Source organism: Carcharodon carcharias, chromosome 17 (assembly GCF_017639515.1).
Source record: "Carcharodon carcharias isolate sCarCar2 chromosome 17, sCarCar2.pri, whole genome shotgun sequence".
Lineage (NCBI taxonomy): Eukaryota > Metazoa > Chordata > Chondrichthyes > Lamniformes > Lamnidae > Carcharodon > Carcharodon carcharias.
The window spans coordinates 77,652,340-77,675,155 of record NC_054483.1 but is presented as its reverse complement, the minus strand read 5'-3'; the positions used below and the strand labels follow the sequence as shown (position 1 = coordinate 77,675,155).

Below are 22,816 nucleotides of genomic sequence, written 5' to 3'. Positions count from 1 at the left end.
GTTTGTGGCCACAGTCACTGACAGTGCCATCCTTGCGCTGCTCTGGGTCTGCAGCTCTGCCCACCAGGTGCAATAGATTTCAAGGCGCACCTGCTTTGTAAAACAGAGATGTCAAACAAGTTTCCCGGAAACTACTGCTCTCACTGGTGCAGAGATTTAAGGTGGCAAGGACGCACGGGAATCTCACCACACACCTACCTCTGCCAGAATTAAGAAGTGGGCAGAAAGGCCCATCGTCAAGCTCCTTTGCCCTTTGCCACTTTTAGAACTTAAGGGGCCAATTAATGATTACTTAAGAGCCTCATCCCCCCACCGTTGGTCTTGACCCAGCTGCTGGCGTCCCTGTCACCATGCGTTACAGCTAAAACAGTGCGACCGCTTGTCGACTCTTTGGGTCGTGATGGGCAAAAGGAGTTCCATTGATCATGGACCCTCAGAGTCTGATTGAGGACAGGAGATCTGGAAGTGGGAGCCCACTAAGACCCAGCCCCCCGCTCTGATGCCAACAGCCCTGCTCTCCTGACAGTAACATGGAAGTTGTTGATGATCATTTTATATCGGGTTGATGGGTAGCCCTGTCAGCTCCTGAATGCCTGTTTAGCCGTGTGAGGTTAAGAGATGACATGCGCTGGAATAATGATGTCAGATACGCCAGGGTGAGGGTCACATCAGCTTTACACGCTGACTGATGTCACGATCTGTCTGCATACTTGCAGCACATGCTCCTAATGCCCACCTAATGCCATTATCAAAATCAGGCCAGGCAAGTCTCACTGAAAATATGGTCGCTATGGAGAAAGATTTTACAGTTACCGTATTTCAGCTTGACCCAGTTTGACCATTTGAAATAGTAATGAACCGATCTGTCCTGACCATAATATCACAGATCACAAGACACACTGCAGAAAAATATCTCACATCTTCAGGACTCAGCTGTACTGATTCACAATATGAACTACAACTTTCATTGACGTGGCATTCTTAAGTTTAACAGTCATTATTGTAATCATAATATACTAACAACATAAATTTAAATATTAGCTCATTTGCTGAAAGTTCTCTTACCGTAATTAATGTAAGAGCAGTGATCACAGAAATCAGAACAACAGTTGCCATAAAATTGACAGCTGTAATCACAGGAACAACCTGATGAATTTCCCCCACAGTTGTATCTGCATGAGCCTTGTCCTGTTATACAGTAAATGGCAAGTTAGATCTGATATTATGTTGATTATTATCAAGGATGCAGATTACAATTTTCCAAGAAATGTAATGAAGTTTTATCATTCCAAAATGGATCAATACATTTTTTAATCTATTTCCATACCTGTTGATGTACTTTCAGGATTCTCTGTTGAAACAAAACAATTGCATAAGTAAGAAGAATATTTTTTCATATCCATTCCCAACCTGATATAGTTCAGCAGAAGAGAGATCACAGAAATCAGAAGAATAATTGCCATAATACTGACAGCTATAATCACAGGAACAACCTGAAGAATATCCCCCACAGCTGTATCTGCATGAGTTGTGTCCTGATATACAGTAAATGGCAAGTTAGATCTGATATTATGTTGATTGTTAACCAGGATGCAGATTACAATTCGCAAAGAAATGTAAGGAACACTTATCATTCAAAAGTGGATGAAACATTTTCTAGAAGGTATTTTCCATACCTGTTGTTACGCGTTCAGAAGTCTCTGTAAAATAAAAAAATAAGATAGGTACGAAGATTATTTTTTCATATCCATTCCCTCCTTGACACATTCAGTAGAACAGGAGAATCTATCAATACGTGCTAGGCACGAGTTGCTGCAGAAGGTTTTCCTGCCCCCACTTGCGATGATTCTATTGTTGTCGGGCGTGGAAAGGCTGCAGGGTGTGATTCACACAGGAGGGAAACCCAAACACAGCAGGGCTGAATTCAAACACACCCCATTTGGATGTTGTGAGGGCCTCAAACCACAGTGTGGGGGTCACAAATTGATGGAGTAGAGGTAAATGCTCTTGAACTGTGGCTAAGGCCAATATCCCTAACTGACATGGTCAGAAGTTTTTTGTATGTCCCATTCTTTAAACTTAAAAAAAGGCTGCAGCTCTCACTGGATCCTTATCACAGAATCACACAATCACAGTGCAGAAGAGGCCCTTTGGCCCATCGAGTCTGCACTGACACGTGAGAAACACCTGACCTACCTACCTAATCCCATTTACCAGCACTTGGCCCAAAGCCTTGAATGTTATGATGTGCCAAGTGATCATCCAGGTACTTTTTAAAGGTTATGAGGCAACCTGCCTCCACCACCCTCCCAGGCAATGCATTCCAGATTGTCACCACCCTCTGGGTAAAAGAGCTTTTCCTCTGATCCCCCCTAAATATCCTGCCCCTCACCTTGAACTTATGCCCCCATGTGACTGCTCCTTCAACTAAGGGGAACAGCTGCTCCTTATCCACCCTACCCATGCACCTCATATGTCTGGTGTCCAATTGTAACTCCCAAACGGTGAGTGGGCAGCAGGGATTTGGTAACTCCATGTTTACGGAGATAATAAGCAGACATTATACGACAGTTTACGAAGACTTAACCAAATCAACCAGGTGATTCTCTGAGTACAGACATTAAGGTTAATTGTTCTGGCGGATATTGGGTGAACAAAATATACAAACTGATAATGTAACAGAAATTGAGGTTAATTATTACTGACCTGTTGTTGAAGAAACACTGCAATATCCTATAGGGGAACACATACAGATTATTTGCTTTGCTAAGCTTTTTTGAAGAATCTACCATTATTCATACTCATAGAAGTATTAGTACTAAATTATTAACATCAGGTATTGTTGACAATTACGAACAATGTGAACAGGTAAAGTTGCACTGGTGCAACGAGCCTGTCACACAAGGTATACAAGATATACAGCCCCAGCACCGTCAAGAAATAAACAAAATAAAATGTGTTCAGGATGGCAACTCTCCACTGCACATTCAGGGAGTGAAACCCCTTGCGGTGGTGATACATCTCTGCATTTTGATGCAGAACCTATAAAGCCACATGTGTGCGGTCAATGGCACCCTGCACAATGGGGATAGCTGCTATCGTGATAAAGCCAAGCTGCACAAGATGGAACCAACTGACCTCCCTTGCCCTAGACGACTGACTGCCAGTCACCTCCTTCATTGCAATACATGACAAAATGAGAGTTTGTGGCCACAGTCACTGACAGTGCCATCCTTGCGCTGCTCTGGGTCTGCAGCTCTGCCCACCAGGTGCAATAGATTTCAAGGCGCACCTGCTTTGTAAAACAGAGATGTCAAACAAGTTTCCCGGAAACTACTGCTCTCACTGGTGCAGAGATTTAAGGTGGCAAGGACGCACGGGAATCTCACCACACACCTACCTCTGCCAGAATTAAGAAGTGGGCAGAAAGGCCCATCGTCAAGCTCCTTTGCCCTTTGCCACTTTTAGAACTTAAGGGGCCAATTAATGATTACTTAAGAGCCTCATCCCCCCACCGTTGGTCTTGACCCAGCTGCTGGCGTCCCTGTCACCATGCGTTACAGCTAAAACAGTGCGACCGCTTGTCGACTCTTTGGGTCGTGATGGGCAAAAGGAGTTCCATCGATCATGGACCCTCAGAGTCTGATTGAGGACAGGAGATCTGGAAGTGGGAGCCCACTAAGACCCAGCCCCCCGCTCTGATGCCAACAGCCCTGCTCTCCTGACAGTAACATGGAAGTTGTTGATGATCATTTTATATCGGGTTGATGGGTAGCCCTGTCAGCTCCTGAATGCCTGTTTAGCCGTGTGAGGTTAAGAGATGACATGCGCTGGAATAATGATGTCAGATACGCCAGGGTGAGGGTCACATCAGCTTTACACGCTGACTGATGTCACGATCTGTCTGCATACTTGCAGCACATGCTCCTAATGCCCACCTAATGCCATTATCAAAATCAGGCCAGGCAAGTCTCACTGAAAATATGGTCGCTATGGAGAAAGATTTTACAGTTACCGTATTTCAGCTTGACCCAGTTTGACCATTTGAAATAGTAATGAACCGATCTGTCCTGACCATAATATCACAGATCACAAGACACACTGCAGAAAAATATCTCACATCTTCAGGACTCAGCTGTACTGATTCACAATATGAACTACAACTTTCATTGACGTGGCATTCTTAAGTTTAACAGTCATTATTGTAATCATAATATACTAACAACATAAATTTAAATATTAGCTCATTTGCTGAAAGTTCTCTTACCGTAATTAATGTAAGAGCAGTGATCACAGAAATCAGAACAACAGTTGCCATAAAATTGACAGCTGTAATCACAGGAACAACCTGATGAATTTCCCCCACAGTTGTATCTGCATGAGCCTTGTCCTGTTATACAGTAAATGGCAAGTTAGATCTGATATTATGTTGATTATTATCAAGGATGCAGATTACAATTTTCCAAGAAATGTAATGAAGTTTTATCATTCCAAAATGGATCAATACATTTTTTAATCTATTTCCATACCTGTTGATGTACTTTCAGGATTCTCTGTTGAAACAAAACAATTGCATAAGTAAGAAGAATATTTTTTCATATCCATTCCCAACCTGATATAGTTCAGCAGAAGAGAGATCACAGAAATCAGAAGAATAATTGCCATAATACTGACAGCTATAATCACAGGAACAACCTGAAGAATATCCCCCACAGCTGTATCTGCATGAGTTGTGTCCTGATATACAGTAAATGGCAAGTTAGATCTGATATTATGTTGATTGTTAACCAGGATGCAGATTACAATTCGCAAAGAAATGTAAGGAACACTTATCATTCAAAAGTGGATGAAACATTTTCTAGAAGGTATTTTCCATACCTGTTGTTACGCGTTCAGAAGTCTCTGTAAAATAAAAAAATAAGATAGGTACGAAGATTATTTTTTCATATCCATTCCCTCCTTGACACATTCAGTAGAACAGGAGAATCTATCAATACGTGCTAGGCACGAGTTGCTGCAGAAGGTTTTCCTGCCCCCACTTGCGATGATTCTATTGTTGTCGGGCGTGGAAAGGCTGCAGGGTGTGATTCACACAGGAGGGAAACCCAAACACAGCAGGGCTGAATTCAAACACACCCCATTTGGATGTTGTGAGGGCCTCAAACCACAGTGTGGGGGTCACAAATTGATGGAGTAGAGGTAAATGCTCTTGAACTGTGGCTAAGGCCAATATCCCTAACTGACATGGTCAGAAGTTTTTTGTATGTCCCATTCTTTAAACTTAAAAAAAGGCTGCAGCTCTCACTGGATCCTTATCACAGAATCACACAATCACAGTGCAGAAGAGGCCCTTTGGCCCATCGAGTCTGCACTGACACGTGAGAAACACCTGACCTACCTACCTAATCCCATTTACCAGCACTTGGCCCAAAGCCTTGAATGTTATGATGTGCCAAGTGATCATCCAGGTACTTTTTAAAGGTTATGAGGCAACCTGCCTCCACCACCCTCCCAGGCAATGCATTCCAGATTGTCACCACCCTCTGGGTAAAAGAGCTTTTCCTCTGATCCCCCCTAAATATCCTGCCCCTCACCTTGAACTTATGCCCCCATGTGACTGCTCCTTCAACTAAGGGGAACAGCTGCTCCTTATCCACCCTACCCATGCACCTCATATGTCTGGTGTCCAATTGTAACTCCCAAACGGTGAGTGGGCAGCAGGGATTTGGTAACTCCATGTTTACGGAGATAATATGCAGACATTATACGACAGTTTACGAAGACTTAACCAAATCAACCAGGTGATTCTCTGAGTACAGACATTAAGGTTAATTGTTCTGGCGGATATTGGGTGAACAAAATATACAAACTGATAATGTAACAGAAATTGAGGTTAATTATTACTGACCTGTTGTTGAAGAAACACTGCAATATCCTATAGAGGAACACATACAGATTATTTGCTTTGCTAAGTGTTTTTGAAGAATCTACCATTATTCATACTCATAGAAGTATTAGTACTAAATTATTAACATCAGGTATTATTGACAATTACGAACAATGTGAACAGGTAAAGTTGCACTGGTGCAACGAGCCTGTCACACAAGGTATACAAGATATACAGCCCCAGCACCGTCAAGAAATAAACAAAATAAAATGTGTTCAGGATGGCAACTCTCCACTGCACATTCAGGGAGTGAAACCCCTTGCGGTGGTGATACATCTCTGCATTTTGATGCAGAACCTATAAAGCCACATGTGTGCGGTCAATGGCACCCTGCACAATGGGGATAGCTGCTATCGTGATAAAGCCAAGCTGCACAAGATGGAACCAACTGACCTCCCTTGCCCTAGACGACTGACTGCCAGTCACCTCCTTCATTGCAATACATGACAAAATGAGAGTTTGTGGCCACAGTCACTGACAGTGCCATCCTTGCGCTGCTCTGGGTCTGCAGCTCTGCCCACCAGGTGCAATAGATTTCAAGGCGCACCTGCTTTGTAAAACAGAGATGTCAAACAAGTTTCCCGGAAACTACTGCTCTCACTGGTGCAGAGATTTAAGGTGGCAAGGACGCACGGGAATCTCACCACACACCTACCTCTGCCAGAATTAAGAAGTGGGCAGAAAGGCCCATCGTCAAGCTCCTTTGCCCTTTGCCACTTTTAGAACTTAAGGGGCCAATTAATGATTACTTAAGAGCCTCATCCCCCCACCGTTGGTCTTGACCCAGCTGCTGGCGTCCCTGTCACCATGCGTTACAGCTAAAACAGTGCGACCGCTTGTCGACTCTTTGGGTCGTGATGGGCAAAAGGAGTTCCATCGATCATGGACCCTCAGAGTCTGATTGAGGACAGGAGATCTGGAAGTGGGAGCCCACTAAGACCCAGCCCCCCGCTCTGATGCCAACAGCCCTGCTCTCCTGACAGTAACATGGAAGTTGTTGATGATCATTTTATATCGGGTTGATGGGTAGCCCTGTCAGCTCCTGAATGCCTGTTTAGCCGTGTGAGGTTAAGAGATGACATGCGCTGGAATAATGATGTCAGATACGCCAGGGTGAGGGTCACATCAGCTTTACACGCTGACTGATGTCACGATCTGTCTGCATACTTGCAGCACATGCTCCTAATGCCCACCTAATGCCATTATCAAAATCAGGCCAGGCAAGTCTCACTGAAAATATGGTCGCTATGGAGAAAGATTTTACAGTTACCGTATTTCAGCTTGACCCAGTTTGACCATTTGAAATAGTAATGAACCGATCTGTCCTGACCATAATATCACAGATCACAAGACACACTGCAGAAAAATATCTCACATCTTCAGGACTCAGCTGTACTGATTCACAATATGAACTACAACTTTCATTGACGTGGCATTCTTAAGTTTAACAGTCATTATTGTAATCATAATATACTAACAACATAAATTTAAATATTAGCTCATTTGCTGAAAGTTCTCTTACCGTAATTAATGTAAGAGCAGTGATCACAGAAATCAGAACAACAGTTGCCATAAAATTGACAGCTGTAATCACAGGAACAACCTGATGAATTTCCCCCACAGTTGTATCTGCATGAGCCTTGTCCTGTTATAATGTAAATGGCAAGTTAGATCTGATATCACAGACACACCTTAAACCAGCTTATATTTCAACTCTTTCTTGGACCCGAACTCAAGTTCTGTCGAAGGGTCATGAGGACTCGAAACGTCAACTCTTTTCTTCTCCCCCGATGCTGCCAGACCTGCTGAGTTTTTCCAGGTAATTCTGTTTTTGTTTTAGATCTGATATTATGTTGATTGTTATCAAGGATGCAGATTACAATTTTCCAAGAAATGTAATGAATTTTTATCATTCCAAAATGGATCAATGCATTTTTTAATCTATTTCCATACCTGTTGATGTACTTTCAGAATTCTCTGTTGAAACAAAACAATTGCATAAGTAAGAAGAATATTTTTTCATATCCATTCCCAACCTGATATAGTTCAGTAGAAGAGAGATCACAGAAATCAGAAGAACAATTGCCATAATACTGACAGCTATAATCACAGGAACAACCTGATGAATATCCCCCACAGCCGTATCTGCATGAGCCGTGTCCTGATATACAGTAAATGGCAAGTTAGATCTGATATTATGTTGATTGTTAACCAGGATGCAGATTACAATTCACAAAGAAATGTAAGGAACACTTATCATTTAAAAGAGGATCAAACATTTTCTAGAAGGTATTTTCCATACCTGTTGTTATGCGTTCAGAAGTCTCTGTAAAATTAAAAAATAAGATAGGTACGAAGATTATTTTTTCATATCCATTCCCTACCTGACACATTCAGTAGAACAGGAGAATCTATCAATACATGCTAGGCACAAGTTGCTGCAGAAAGGTTTCCTACCCCCACTTGCGATGATTCTATTGTTGTCGGGCGTGGAAAGGCTGCAGGGTGTGATTCACACAGGAGGGAAACCCAAACACAGCAGGGCTGAATTCAAACACTCCCCATTTGGATGTTGTGAGGGCCTCAACCCACATTGTGGGGGTCACAAATTGATGGAGTAGAGGTAAGTGCTCTTGAACTGTGGCTAAGGCCAATATCACTAACTGACATGGTCAGAAGTTTTTTGTATGTCCCATTCTTTAAACTTAAAAAATGGCTGCAGCTCTCACTGGATCCTTATCACAGAATCACAGAATTACAGTGCAGAAGAGGCCCTTTGACCCATCGAGTCTGCACTGACACGTGAGAAACACCTGACCTACCTACCTAATCCCATTTACCAGCACTTGGCCCAAACCTTGAATGTTATGATGTGCCAAGTGATCATCCAATTACTTTTTAAAGGTTATGAGGCAACCTGCCTCCACCACCCTCCCAGGCAATGCATTCCAGACTGACACCACCCTCTGGGTAAAAAAGCTTTTCCTCTGATCCCCTCTAAATATCCTGCCCCTCACCTTGAACTTATGCCCCCATGTGACTGCTCCTTCAACTAAGGGGAACAGCTGCTCCTTATCCACCCTACCCATGCACCTCATATGTCTGGTGTCCAATTGTAACTCCCAAACGGTGAGTGGGCAGCAGGGATTTGGTAACTCCATGTTTACGGAGATAATATGCAGACATTATACGACAGTTGACGAAGACTTAACCAAATCAACGAGGTGATTCTCTGAGTGCAGACATTAAGGTTAATTGTTCTGGCGGATATTGGGTGAACAAAATATACAAACTGATAATGTAACAGAAATTGAGGTTAATTATTACTGACCTGTTGTTGAAGAAACACTGCAATATCCTATAGGGGAACACATACAGATTATTTGCTTTGCTAAGTGTTTTTGAAGAATCTTCTATTATTCATACTCATAGAAGTATTAGTACTAAATTAGTAACATCAGGTATTATTGGCAATTACGAACAATGTGAACAGGTAAAGTTGCACTGGTGCAACGAGCCTGTCACACAAGGTATACAAGATATACAGCCCCAGCACCGTCAAGAAATAAACAAAATAAAATGTGTTCAGGATGGCCACTCTCCACTGCACATTCAGGGAGTGATACCCCTTGCGGTGGTGATACATCTCTGCATTTTGATGCAGAACCTATAAAGCCTCATGTGTGCGGTCAATGGCACCCTGCACAATGGGGATAGCTGCTATCGTGATAAAGCCAAGCTGCACAAGATGGAACCAACTGACCTCCCTTGCCCTAGACGACTGACTGCCAGTCACCTCCTTCATTGCAGTACATGACAAAATGAGAGTTTGTGGCCACAGTCACTGACAGTGCCATCCTTGCGCTGCTCTGGGTCTGCAGCTCTGCCCACCAGGTGCAATAGATTTCAAGGTGCACCTGCTTTGTAAAACAGAGATGTCAAACAGGTTTCCCAGAAACTACTGCTCTGACTGGTGCAGAGACTTAAGGTGGCAAGGACGCACGGGAATCTCACCACACACCTACCTCTGCCAGAATTAAGAATTGGACAGAAAGGCCCATCGTCAAGCTCCCTTGCCCTTTGCCACTTTTAGAACTTAAGGGGCCAATTAATGATTACTTAAGAGCCTCATCCCCCCACCGTTGGTCTTGACCCAGTTGCAGGCGTCCCTGTCACCGTGCGTTACAGCTAAAACAGTGCGACCGCTTGTCGACTCTTTGGGTCGTGATGGGCAAAAGGAGTTCCATCGATCATGGACCCTCAGAGTCTGATTAAGGACAGGAGATCTGGAAGTGGGAGCCCACTAAGACCCAGCCCCCCGCTCTGATGCTAACAGCCCTGCTCTCCTGACAGTAACATGGAAGTTGTTGATGATCATTTTATATCGGGTTGATGGGTAGCCCTGTCAGCTCCTGAATGCCTGTTTAGCCGTGTGAGGTTAAGAGATGACATGCGCTGGAATAATGATGTCAGATACGCCAGGGTGAGGGTCACATCAGCTTTACACGCTGACTGATGTCACGATCTGTCTGCATACTTGCAGCACATGCTCCTAATGCCCACCTAATGCCATTATCAAAATCAGGCCAGGGAAGTCTCACTGAAAATATGGTCGCTATGGAGAAAGATTTTACAGTTACCGTATTTCAGCTTGACCCAGTTTGACCATTTGAAATAGTAATGAACCGATCTGTCCTGACCATAATATCACAGATCACAAGACACACTGCAGAAAAATATCTCATCTTCAGGACTCAGCTGTACTGATTCACAATATGAACTACAACTTTCATTGACGTGGCATTCTTAAGTTTAACAGTCATTATTGTAATCATAATATACTAACAACATAAATTTAAATATTAGCTCATTTGCTGAAAGTTCTCTTACCGTAATTAATGTAAGAGCAGTGATCACAGAAATCAGAACAACAGTTGCCATAAAATTGACAGCTGTAATCACAGGAACAACCTGATGAATTTCCCCCACAGTTGTATCTGCATGAGCCTTGTCCTGTTATAATGTAAATGGCAAGTTAGATCTGATATCACAGACACACCTTAAACCAGCTTATATTTCAACTCTTTCTTGGACCCGAACTCAAGTTCTGTCGAAGGGTCATGAGGACTCGAAACGTCAACCCTTTTCTTCTCCCCCGATGCTGCCAGACCTGCTGAGTTTTTCCAGGTAATTCTGTTTTTGTTTTAGATCTGATATTATGTTGATTGTTATCAAGGATGCAGATTACAATTTTCCAAGAAATGTAATGAATTTTTATCATTCCAAAATGGATCAATGCATTTTTTAATCTATTTCCATACCTGTTGATGTACTTTCAGAATTCTCTGTTGAAACAAAACAATTGCATAAGTAAGAAGAATATTTTTTCATATCCATTCCCAACCTGATATAGTTCAGTAGAAGAGAGATCACAGAAATCAGAAGAACAATTGCCATAATACTGACAGCTATAATCACAGGAACAACCTGATGAATATCCCCCACAGCCGTATCTGCATGAGCCGTGTCCTGATATACAGTAAATGGCAAGTTAGATCTGATATTATATTTATTGTTAACCAGGATGCAGATTACAATTCACAAAGAAATGTAAGGAACACTTATCATTTAAAAGAGGATCAAACATTTTCTAGAAGGTATTTTCCATACCTGTTGTTATGCGTTCAGAAGTCTCTGTAAAATTAAAAAATAAGATAGGTACGAAGATTATTTTTTCATATCCATTCCCTACCTGACACATTCAGTAGAACAGGAGAATCTATCAATACATGCTAGGCACAAGTTGCTGCAGAAAGGTTTCCTACCCCCACTTGCGATGATTCTATTGTTGTCGGGCGTGGAAAGGCTGCAGGGTGTGATTCACACAGGAGGGAAACCCAAACACAGCAGGGCTGAATTCAAACACTCCCCATTTGGATGTTGTGAGGGCCTCAACCCACATTGTGGGGGTCACAAATTGATGGAGTAGAGGTAAGTGCTCTTGAACTGTGGCTAAGGCCAATATCACTAACTGACATGTCAGAAGTTTTTTGTATGTCCCATTCTTTAAACTTAAAAAATGGCTGCAGCTCTCACTGGATCCTTATCACAGAATCACAGAATTACAGTGCAGAAGAGGCCCTTTGACCCATCGAGTCTGCACTGACACGTGAGAAACACCTGACCTACCTACCTAATCCCATTTACCAGCACTTGGCCCAAACCTTGAATGTTATGATGTGCCAAGTGATCATCCAATTACTTTTTAAAGGTTATGAGGCAACCTGCCTCCACCACCCTCCCAGGCAATGCATTCCAGACTGTCACCACCCTCTGGGTAAAAAAGCTTTTCCTCTGATCCCCTCTAAATATCCTGCCCCTCACCTTGAACTTATGCCCCCATGTGACTGCTCCTTCAACTAAGGGGAACAGCTGCTCCTTATCCACCCTACCCATGCACCTCATATGTCTGGTGTCCAATTGTAACTCCCAAACGGTGAGTGGGCAGCAGGGATTTGGTAACTCCATGTTTACGGAGATAATATGCAGACATTATACGACAGTTGACGAAGACTTAACCAAATCAACGAGGTGATTCTCTGAGTGCAGACATTAAGGTTAATTGTTCTGGCGGATATTGGGTGAACAAAATATGCAAACTGATAATGTAACAGAAATTGAGGTTAATTATTACTGACCTGTTGTTGAAGAAACACTGCAATATCCTATAGGGGAACACATACAGATTATTTGCTTTGCTAAGTGTTTTTGAAGAATCTTCTATTATTCATACTCATAGAAGTATTAGTACTAAATTAGTAACATCAGGTATTATTGGCAATTACGAACAATGTGAACAGGTAAAGTTGCACTGGTGCAACGAGCCTGTCACACAAGGTATACAAGATATACAGCCCCAGCACCGTCAAGAAATAAACAAAATAAAATGTGTTCAGGATGGCCACTCTCCACTGCACATTCAGGGAGTGATACCCCTTGCGGTGGTGATACATCTCTGCATTTTGATGCAGAACCTATAAAGCCTCATGTGTGCGGTCAATGGCACCCTGCACAATGGGGATAGCTGCTATCGTGATAAAGCCAAGCTGCACAAGATGGAACCAACTGACCTCCCTTGCCCTAGACGACTGACTGCCAGTCACCTCCTTCATTGCAGTACATGACAAAATGAGAGTTTGTGGCCACAGTCACTGACAGTGCCATCCTTGCGCTGCTCTGGGTCTGCAGCTCTGCCCACCAGGTGCAATAGATTTCAAGGTGCACCTGCTTTGTAAAACAGAGATGTCAAACAAGTTTCCCAGAAACTACTGCTCTGACTAGTGCAGAGACTTAAGGTGGCAAGGACGCACGGGAATCTCACCACACACCTACCTCTGCCAGAATTAAGAATTGGACAGAAAGGCCCATCGTCAAGCTCCCTTGCCCTTTGCCACTTTTAGAACTTAAGGGGCCAATTAATGATTACTTAAGAGCCTCATCCCCCCACCGTTGGTCTTGACCCAGTTGCAGGCGTCCCTGTCACCGTGCGTTACAGCTAAAACAGTGCGACCGCTTGTCGACTCTTTGGGTCGTGATGGGCAAAAGGAGTTCCATCGATCATGGACCCTCAGAGTCTGATTAAGGACAGGAGATCTGGAAGTGGGAGCCCACTAAGACCCAGCCCCCCGCTCTGATGCTAACAGCCCTGCTCTCCTGACAGTAACATGGAAGTTGTTGATGATCATTTTATATCGGGTTGATGGGTAGCCCTGTCAGCTCCTGAATGCCTGTTTAGCCGTGTGAGGTTAAGAGATGACATGCGCTGGAATAATGATGTCAGATACGCCAGGGTGAGGGTCACATCAGCTTTACACGCTGACTGATGTCACGATCTGTCTGCATACTTGCAGCACATGCTCCTAATGCCCACCTAATGCCATTATCAAAATCAGGCCAGGGAAGTCTCACTGAAAATATGGTCGCTATGGAGAAAGATTTTACAGTTACCGTATTTCAGCTTGACCCAGTTTGACCATTTGAAATAGTAATGAACCGATCTGTCCTGACCATAATATCACAGATCACAAGACACACTGCAGAAAAATATCTCATCTTCAGGACTCAGCTGTACTGATTCACAATATGAACTACAACTTTCATTGACGTGGCATTCTTAAGTTTAACAGTCATTATTGTAATCATAATATACTAACAACATAAATTTAAATATTAGCTCATTTGCTGAAAGTTCTCTTACCGTAATTAATGTAAGAGCAGTGATCACAGAAATCAGAACAACAGTTGCCATAAAATTGACAGCTGTAATCACAGGAACAACCTGATGAATTTCCCCCACAGTTGTATCTGCATGAGCCTTGTCCTGTTATAATGTAAATGGCAAGTTAGATCTGATATCACAGACACACCTTAAACCAGCTTATATTTCAACTCTTTCTTGGACCCGAACTCAAGTTCTGTCGAAGGGTCATGAGGACTCGAAAAGTCAACTCTTTTCTTCTCCCCCGATGCTGCCAGACCTGCTGAGTTTTTCCAGGTAATTCTGTTTTTGTTTTAGATCTGATATTATGTTGATTGTTATCAAGGATGCAGATTACAATTTTCCAAGAAATGTAATGAATTTTTATCATTCCAAAATGGATCAATGCATTTTTTAATCTATTTCCATACCTGTTGATGTACTTTCAGAATTCTCTGTTGAAACAAAACAATTGCATAAGTAAGAAGAATATTTTTTCATATCCATTCCCAACCTGTTATAGTTCAGTAGAAGAGAGATCACAGAAATCAGAACAATTGCCATAATACTGACAGCTATAATCACAGGAACAACCTGATGAATATCCCCCACAGCTACATCTGCATGAGCCGTGTCCTGATATACAATAAATGGCAAGTTAGATCTGATATTATGTTGATTGTTAACAAGGATGCAGATTACAATTCACAAAGAAATGTAAGGAACACTTATCATTCAAAAGTGGATCAAACATTTTCTAGAAGGTATTTTTCATACCTGTTGTTATGCGTTCAGAAGTCTCTGTAAAATAAAAAAATAAGATAGGTACGAAGATTATTTTTTCATATCCATTCCCTCCCTGACACATTCAGTAGAACAGGAGAATCTATCAATACATGCAAGGTACAAGTTGCTGCAGAAAGTTTTCCTACCCCCACTTGCGATGATTCTATTGTTGTCGGGCGTAGAAAGGCTGCAGGGTGTGATTCACACAGGAGGGAAACCCAAACACAGCAGGGCTGAATTCAAACACACCCCATTTGGATGTTGTGAGGGCCTCAACCCACAGTGTGGGGGTCACAAATTGATGGAGTAGAGGTAAATGCTCTTGAACTGTGGCTAAGGCCAATATCCCTAACTGACATGGTCAGAAGTTTTTTGTATGTCCCATTCTTTAAACTTAAAAAAAGGCTGCAGCTCTCACTGGATCCTTATCACAGAATCACAGAATTACAGTGCAGAAGAGGCCCTTTGACCCATCGAGTCTGCACTGACACGTGAGAAACACCTGACCTACCTACCTAATCCCATTTACCAGCACTTGGCCCAAAGCCTTGAATGTTATGATGTGCCAAGTGATCATCCAGGTACTTTTTAAAGGTTATGAGGCAACCTGCCTCCACCACCCTCCCAGGCAATGCATTCCAGATTGTCACCACCCTCTGGGTAAAAGAGCTTTTCCTCTGATCCCCCCTAAATATCCTGCCCCTCACCTTGAACTTATGCCCCCATGTGACTGCTCCTTCAACTAAGGGGAACAGCTGCTCCTTATCCACCCTACCCAAGCACCTCATATGTCTGGTGTCCAATTGTAACTCCCAAACGGTGAGTGGGCAGCAGGGATTTGGTAACTCCATGTTTACGGAGATAATATGCAGACATTATACGACAGTTTACGAAGACTTAACCAAATCAACGAGGTGATTCTCTGAGTACAGACATTAAGGTTAATTGTTCTGGCGGATATTGGGTGAACAAAATATACAAACTGATAATGTAACAAATTGAGGTTAAATATTACTGACCTGTTGTTGAAGAAACACTGCAATATCCTATAGAGGAACACATACAGCTTATTTGCTTTGCTAAGTGTTTTTGAAGAATCTTCCATTATTCATACTCATAGAAGTATTAGTACTAAATTATTAACATCAGGTATTATTGACAATTACGAACAATGTGAACAGGTAAAGTTGCACTGGTGCAACGAGCCTGTCACACAAGGTACACAAGATATACAGCCCCAGAACCGTCAAGAGTTAAACAAAATAAAATGTGTTCAGGATGGCCACTCTCCACTGCACATTCAGGGAGTGAAACCCCTTGCGGTGGTGATACATCTCTGCATTTTGATGCAGAACCTATAAAGCCACATGTGTGCGGTCAATGGCACCCTGCACAATGGGGATAGCTGCTATCGTGATAAAGCCAAGCTGCACAAGATGGAACCAACTAACCTCCCTTGCCCTAGATGACTGACTGCCAGTCACCTCCTTCATTGCAATACATGACAAAATGAGAGTTTGTGGCCACAGTCACTGACAGTGCCATCCTTGCGCTGCTCTGGGGCTGCAGCTCTGCCCACCAGGTGCAATAGATTTCAAGGCGCACCTGCTTTGTAAAACAGAGATGTCAAACAAGTTTCCCGGAAACTACTGCTCTCACTGGTGCAGAGATTTAAGATGGCAAGGACGCACGGGAATCTCACCACACACCTACCTCTGCCAGAATTAAGAATTGGGCAGAAATGCCCATCGTCAAGCTCCCTTGCCCGTTGCCACTTTTAGAACTTAAGGGGCCAATTAATGATTACTTAAGAGCCTCATCCCCCCACCGTTGGTCTTGACCCAGCTGCAGGCGTCCCTGTCACCATGCGTTACAGCTAAAAAAGTGCGACCGCTTGTCGACTCTTTGGGTCGTGATGGGCAAAAGGAGTTCCATCGATCATGGACCCTCAGAGTCTGATTGGGGACAGGAGATCTGGAAGTGGGAGCCCACTGAAACCCAGCCCCCCGCTCTGATGCCAACAACCCTGCTCTCCTGACAGTAACATGGAAGTTGTTGATGATCCTTTTATATCGGGTTGATGGGTAGCCCTGTCAGCTCCTGAATGCCTGTTTAGCCGTGTGAGGTTAAGAGATGACATGCGCTGGAATAATGATGTCAGATGCGCCAGAGTGAGGGTCACATCAGCTTTACACGCTGACTGATGTCATGATCTGTCTGTATACTTGCAGCACATGCTCCTAATGCCCACCTAATGCCATTATCAAAATCAGGCCAGGCAAGTCTCACTGAAAATATGGTCGGTATGGAGAGAGATTTTACAGTTACCGTATTTCAGCTTGACCCAGTTTGACCATTTGAAATAGTAATGAACCGATCTGTCCTGACCATAATATCACAGATCACAAGACACACTGCAGAAAAATATCTCACATCTTCAGGACTCAGCTGTACTGATTCACAATATGAACTACAACTTTCATTGACGTGTCACTCTTAAGTTTAACAGTCATTATTGTAATCATAATATACTAACAACATAAATTTAAATATTAGCTCATTTGCTGAAAGTTCTCTTACCGTAATTAATGTAAGAGCAGTGATCACAGAAATCAGAACAACAGTTGCCATAAAATTGACAGCTGTAATCACAGGAACAACCTGATGAATTTCCCCCACAGTTGTATCTGCATGAGCCTTGTCCTGTTATAATGTAAATGGCAAGTTAGATCTGATATCACAGACACACCTTAAACCAGCTTATATTTCAACTCTTTCTTGGACCCGAACTCAAGTTCTGTCGAAGGGTCATGAGGACTCGAAACGTCAACTCTTTTCTTCTCCCCCGATGCTGCCAGACCTGCTGAGTTTTTCCAGGTAATTCTGTTTTTGTTTTAGATCTGATATTATGTTGATTGTTATCAAGGATGCAGATTACAATTTTCCAAGAAATGTAATGAATTTTTATCATTCCAAAATGGATCAATGCATTTTTTAATCTATTTCCATACCTGTTGATGTACTTTCAGAATTCTCTGTTGAAACAAAACAATTGCATAAGTAAGAAGAATATTTTTTCATATCCATTCCCAACCTGATATAGTTCAGTAGAAGAGAGATCACAGAAATCAGAAGAACAATTGCCATAATACTGACAGCTATAATCACAGGAACAACCTGATGAATATCCCCCACAGCCGTATCTGCATGAGCCGTGTCCTGATATACAGTAAATGGCAAGTTAAATCTGATATTATGTTGATTGTTAACCAGGATGCAGATTACAATTCACAAAGAAATGTAAGGAACACTTATCATTTAAAAGAGGATCAAACATTTTCTAGAAGGTATTTTCCATACCTGTTGTTATGCGTTCAGAAGTCTCTGTAAAATTAAAAAATAAGATAGGTACGAAGATTATTTTTTCATATCCATTCCCTACCTGACACATTCAGTAGAACAGGAGAATCTATCAATACATGCTAGGCACAAGTTGCTGCAGAAAGGTTTCCTACCCCCACTTGCGATGATTCTATTGTTGTCGGGCGTGGAAAGGCTGCAGGGTGTGATTCACACAGGAGGGAAACCCAAACACAGCAGGGCTGAATTCAAACACTCCCCATTTGGATGTTGTGAGGGCCTCAACCCACATTGTGGGGGTCACAAATTGATGGAGTAGAGGTAAGTGCTCTTGAACTGTGGCTAAGGCCAATATCACTAACTGACATGGTCAGAAGTTTTTTGTATGTCCCATTCTTTAAACTTAAAAAATGGCTGCAGCTCTCACTGGATCCTTATCACAGAATCACAGAATTACAGTGCAGAAGAGGCCCTTTGACCCATCGAGTCTGCACTGACACGTGAGAAACACCTGACCTACCTACCTAATCCCATTTACCAGCACTTGGCCCAAACCTTGAATGTTATGATGTGCCAAGTGATCATCCAATTACTTTTTAAAGGTTATGAGGCAACCTGCCCCCACCACCCTCCCAGGCAATGCATTCCAAACTGTCACCACCCTCTGGGTAAAAAAGCTTTTCCTCTGATCCCCTCTAAATATCCTGCCCCTCACCTTGAACTTATGCCCCCATGTGACTGCTCCTTCAACTAAGGGGAACAGCTGCTCCTTATCCACCCTACCCATGCACCTCATATGTCTGGTGTCCAATTGTAACTCCCAAACGGTGAGTGGGCAGCAGGGATTTGGTAACTCCATGTTTACGGAGATAATATGCAGACATTATACGACAGTTGACGAAGACTTAACCAAATCAACGAGGTGATTCTCTGAGTGCAGACATTAAGGTTAATTGTTCTGGCGGATATTGGGTGAACAAAATATGCAAACTGATAATGTAACAGAAATTGAGGTTAATTATTACTGACCTGTTGAAGAAACACTGCAATATCCTATAGGGGAACACATACAGATTATTTGCTTTGCTAAGTGTTTTTGAAGAATCTTCTATTATTCATACTCATAGAAGTATTAGTACTAAATTAGTAACATCAGGTATTATTGGCAATTACGAACAATGTGAACAGGTAAAGTTGCACTGGTGCAACGAGCCTGTCACACAAGGTATACAAGATATACAGCCCCAGCACCGTCAAGAAATAAACAAAATAAAATGTGTTCAGGATGGCCACTCTCCACTGCACATTCAGGGAGTGATACCCCTTGCGGTGGTGATACATCTCTGCATTTTGATGCAGAACCTATAAAGCCTCATGTGTGCGGTCAATGGCACCCTGCACAATGGGGATAGCTGCTATCGTGATAAAGCCAAGCTGCACAAGATGGAACCAACTGACCTCCCTTGCCCTAGACGACTGACTGCCAGTCACCTCCTTCATTGCAGTACATGACAAAATGAGAGTTTGTGGCCACAGTCACTGACAGTGCCATCCTTGCGCTGCTCTGGGTCTGCAGCTCTGCCCACCAGGTGCAATAGATTTCAAGGTGCACCTGCTTTGTAAAACAGAGATGTCAAACAAGTTTCCCAGAAACTACTGCTCTGACTGGTGCAGAGACTTAAGGTGGCAAGGACGCACGGGAATCTCACCACACACCTACCTCTGCCAGAATTAAGAATTGGACAGAAAGGCCCATCGTCAAGCTCCCTTGCCCTTTGCCACTTTTAGAACTTAAGGGGCCAATTAATGATTACTTAAGAGCCTCATCCCCCCACCGTTGGTCTTGACCCAGTTGCAGGCGTCCCTGTCACCGTGCGTTACAGCTAAAACAGTGCGACCGCTTGTCGACTCTTTGGGTCGTGATGGGCAAAAGGAGTTCCATCGATCATGGACCCTCAGAGTCTGATTAAGGACAGGAGATCTGGAAGTGGGAGCCCACTAAGACCCAGCCCCCCGCTCTGATGCTAACAGCCCTGCTCTTCTGACAGTAACATGGAAGTTGTTGATGATCCTTTTATATCGGGTTGATGGGTAGCCCTGTCAGCTCCTGAATGCCTGTTTAGCCGTGTGAGGTTAAGAGATGACATGCGCTGGAATAATGATGTCAGATACGCCAGGGTGAGGGTCACATCAGCTTTACACGCTGACTGATGTCACGATCTGTCTGCATACTTGCAGCACATGCTCCTAATGCCCACCTAATGCCATTATCAAAATCAGGCCAGGGAAGTCTCACTGAAAATATGGTCGCTATGGAGAAAGATTTTACAGTTACCGTATTTCAGCTTGACCCAGTTTGACCATTTGAAATAGTAATGAACCGATCTGTCCTGACCATAATATCACAGATCACAAGACACACTGCAGAAAAATATCTCACATCTTCAGGACTCAGCTGTACTGATTCACAATATGAACTACAACTTTCATTGACGTGGCATTCTTAAGTTTAACAGTCATTATTGTAATCATAATATACTAACAACATAAATTTAAATATTAGCTCATTTGCTGAAAGTTCTCTTACCGTAATTAATGTAAGAGCAGTGATCACAGAAATCAGAACAACAGTTGCCATAAAATTGACAGCTGTAATCACAGGAACAACCTGATGAATTTCCCCCACAGTTGTATCTGCATGAGCCTTGTCCTGTTATAATGTAAATGGCAAGTTAGATCTGATATCACAGACACACCTTAAACCAGCTTATATTTCAACTCTTTCTTGGACCCGAACTCAAGTTCTGTCGAAGGGTCATGAGGACTCGAAACGTCAACCCTTTTCTTCTCCCCCGATGCTGCCAGACCTGCTGAGTTTTTCCAGGTAATTCTGTTTTTGTTTTAGATCTGATATTATGTTGATTGTTATCAAGGATGCAGATTACAATTTTCCAAGAAATGTAATGAATTTTTATCATTCCAAAATGGATCAATGCATTTTTTAATCTATTTCCATACCTGTTGATGTACTTTCAGAATTCTCTGTTGAAACAAAACAATTGCATAAGTAAGAAGAATATTTTTTCATATCCATTCCCAACCTGATATAGTTCAGTAGAAGAGAGATCACAGAAATCAGAAGAACAATTGCCATAATACTGACAGCTATAATCACAGGAACAACCTGATGAATATCCCCCACAGCTACATCTGCATGAGCCGTGTCCTGATATACAATAAATGGCAAGTTAGATCTGATATTATGTTGATTGTTAACAAGGATGCAGATTACAATTCACAAAGAAATGTAAGGAACACTTTTCATTCAAAAGTGGATCAAACATTTTCTAGAAGGTATTTTTCATACCTGTTGTTATGCGTTCAGAAGTCTCTGTAAAATAAAAAAATAAGATAGGTACGAAGATTATTTTTTCATATCCATTCCCTCCCTGACACATTCAGTAGAACAGGAGAATCTATCAATACATGCAAGGTACAAGTTGCTGCAGAAAGTTTTCCTACCCCCACTTGCGATGATTCTATTGTTGTCGGGCGTAGAAAGGCTGCAGGGTGTGATTCACACAGGAGGGAAACCCAAACACAGCAGGGCTGAATTCAAACACACCCCATTTGGATGTTGTGAGGGCCTCAACCCACAGTGTGGGGGTCACAAATTGATGGAGTAGAGGTAAATGCTCTTGAACTGTGGCTAAGGCCAATATCCCTAACTGACATGGTCAGAAGTTTTTTGTATGTCCCATTCTTTAAACTTAAAAAATGGCTGCAGCTCTCACTGGATCCTTATCACAGAATCACACAATCACAGTGCAGAAGAGGCCCTTTGACCCATCGAGTCTGCACTGACACGTGAGAAACACCTGACCTACCTACCTAATCCCATTTACCAGCACTTGGCCCAAAGCCTTGAATGTTATGATGTGCCAAGTGATCATCCAGGTACTTTTTAAAGGTTATGAGGCAACCTGCCTCCACCACCCTCCCAGGCAATGCATTCCAGATTGTCACCACCCTCTGGGTAAAAGAGCTTTTCCTCTGATCCCCCCTAAATATCCTGCCCCTCACCTTGAACTTATGCCCCCATGTGACTGCTCCTTCAACTAAGGGGAACAGCTGCTCCTTATCCACCCTACCCAAGCACCTCATATGTCTGGTGTCCAATTGTAACTCCCAAACGGTGAGTGGGCAGCAGGGATTTGGTAACTCCATGTTTACGGAGATAATATGCAGACATTATACGACAGTTTACGAAGACTTAACCAAATCAACGAGGTGATTCTCTGAGTACAGACATTAAGGTTAATTGTTCTGGCGGATATTGGGTGAACAAAATATACAAACTGATAATGTAACTAATTGAGGTTAAATATTACTGACCTGTTGTTGAAGAAACACTGCAATATCCTATAGAGGAACACATACAGCTTATTTGCTTTGCTAAGTGTTTT

The 22,816-nt window shown here is 42.7% G+C and overlaps 1 protein-coding gene across 1 annotated transcript in view; it reads right to left on the bottom strand.

The window, feature by feature from the left end:
- The window catches only part of LOC121289661, a 176,381-nt gene that overhangs the window by 54,015 nt on the left and 99,550 nt on the right, over positions 1-22,816 (bottom strand). The window contains exons 47-74 of the mRNA XM_041209286.1: positions 22,746-22,772; positions 21,718-21,741; positions 21,369-21,392; positions 20,938-21,060; positions 19,380-19,403; positions 18,351-18,374; positions 18,002-18,025; positions 17,571-17,693; positions 16,010-16,036; positions 14,982-15,005; positions 14,636-14,659; positions 14,205-14,327; positions 12,646-12,672; positions 11,618-11,641; positions 11,269-11,292; positions 10,838-10,960; positions 9,279-9,305; positions 8,250-8,273; positions 7,901-7,924; positions 7,470-7,592; positions 5,909-5,935; positions 4,879-4,902; positions 4,530-4,553; positions 4,268-4,390; positions 2,707-2,733; positions 1,677-1,700; positions 1,328-1,351; positions 1,066-1,188 (exon numbers count right to left, since the gene is read on the bottom strand). Coding sequence (XP_041065220.1) covers positions 1,066-1,188; positions 1,328-1,351; positions 1,677-1,700; positions 2,707-2,733; positions 4,268-4,390; positions 4,530-4,553; positions 4,879-4,902; positions 5,909-5,935; positions 7,470-7,592; positions 7,901-7,924; positions 8,250-8,273; positions 9,279-9,305; positions 10,838-10,960; positions 11,269-11,292; positions 11,618-11,641; positions 12,646-12,672; positions 14,205-14,327; positions 14,636-14,659; positions 14,982-15,005; positions 16,010-16,036; positions 17,571-17,693; positions 18,002-18,025; positions 18,351-18,374; positions 19,380-19,403; positions 20,938-21,060; positions 21,369-21,392; positions 21,718-21,741; positions 22,746-22,772 — 1,383 coding nt within the window. The remainder of the gene's footprint in view (positions 1-1,065; positions 1,189-1,327; positions 1,352-1,676; positions 1,701-2,706; positions 2,734-4,267; positions 4,391-4,529; positions 4,554-4,878; positions 4,903-5,908; positions 5,936-7,469; positions 7,593-7,900; positions 7,925-8,249; positions 8,274-9,278; positions 9,306-10,837; positions 10,961-11,268; positions 11,293-11,617; positions 11,642-12,645; positions 12,673-14,204; positions 14,328-14,635; positions 14,660-14,981; positions 15,006-16,009; positions 16,037-17,570; positions 17,694-18,001; positions 18,026-18,350; positions 18,375-19,379; positions 19,404-20,937; positions 21,061-21,368; positions 21,393-21,717; positions 21,742-22,745; positions 22,773-22,816) is intronic.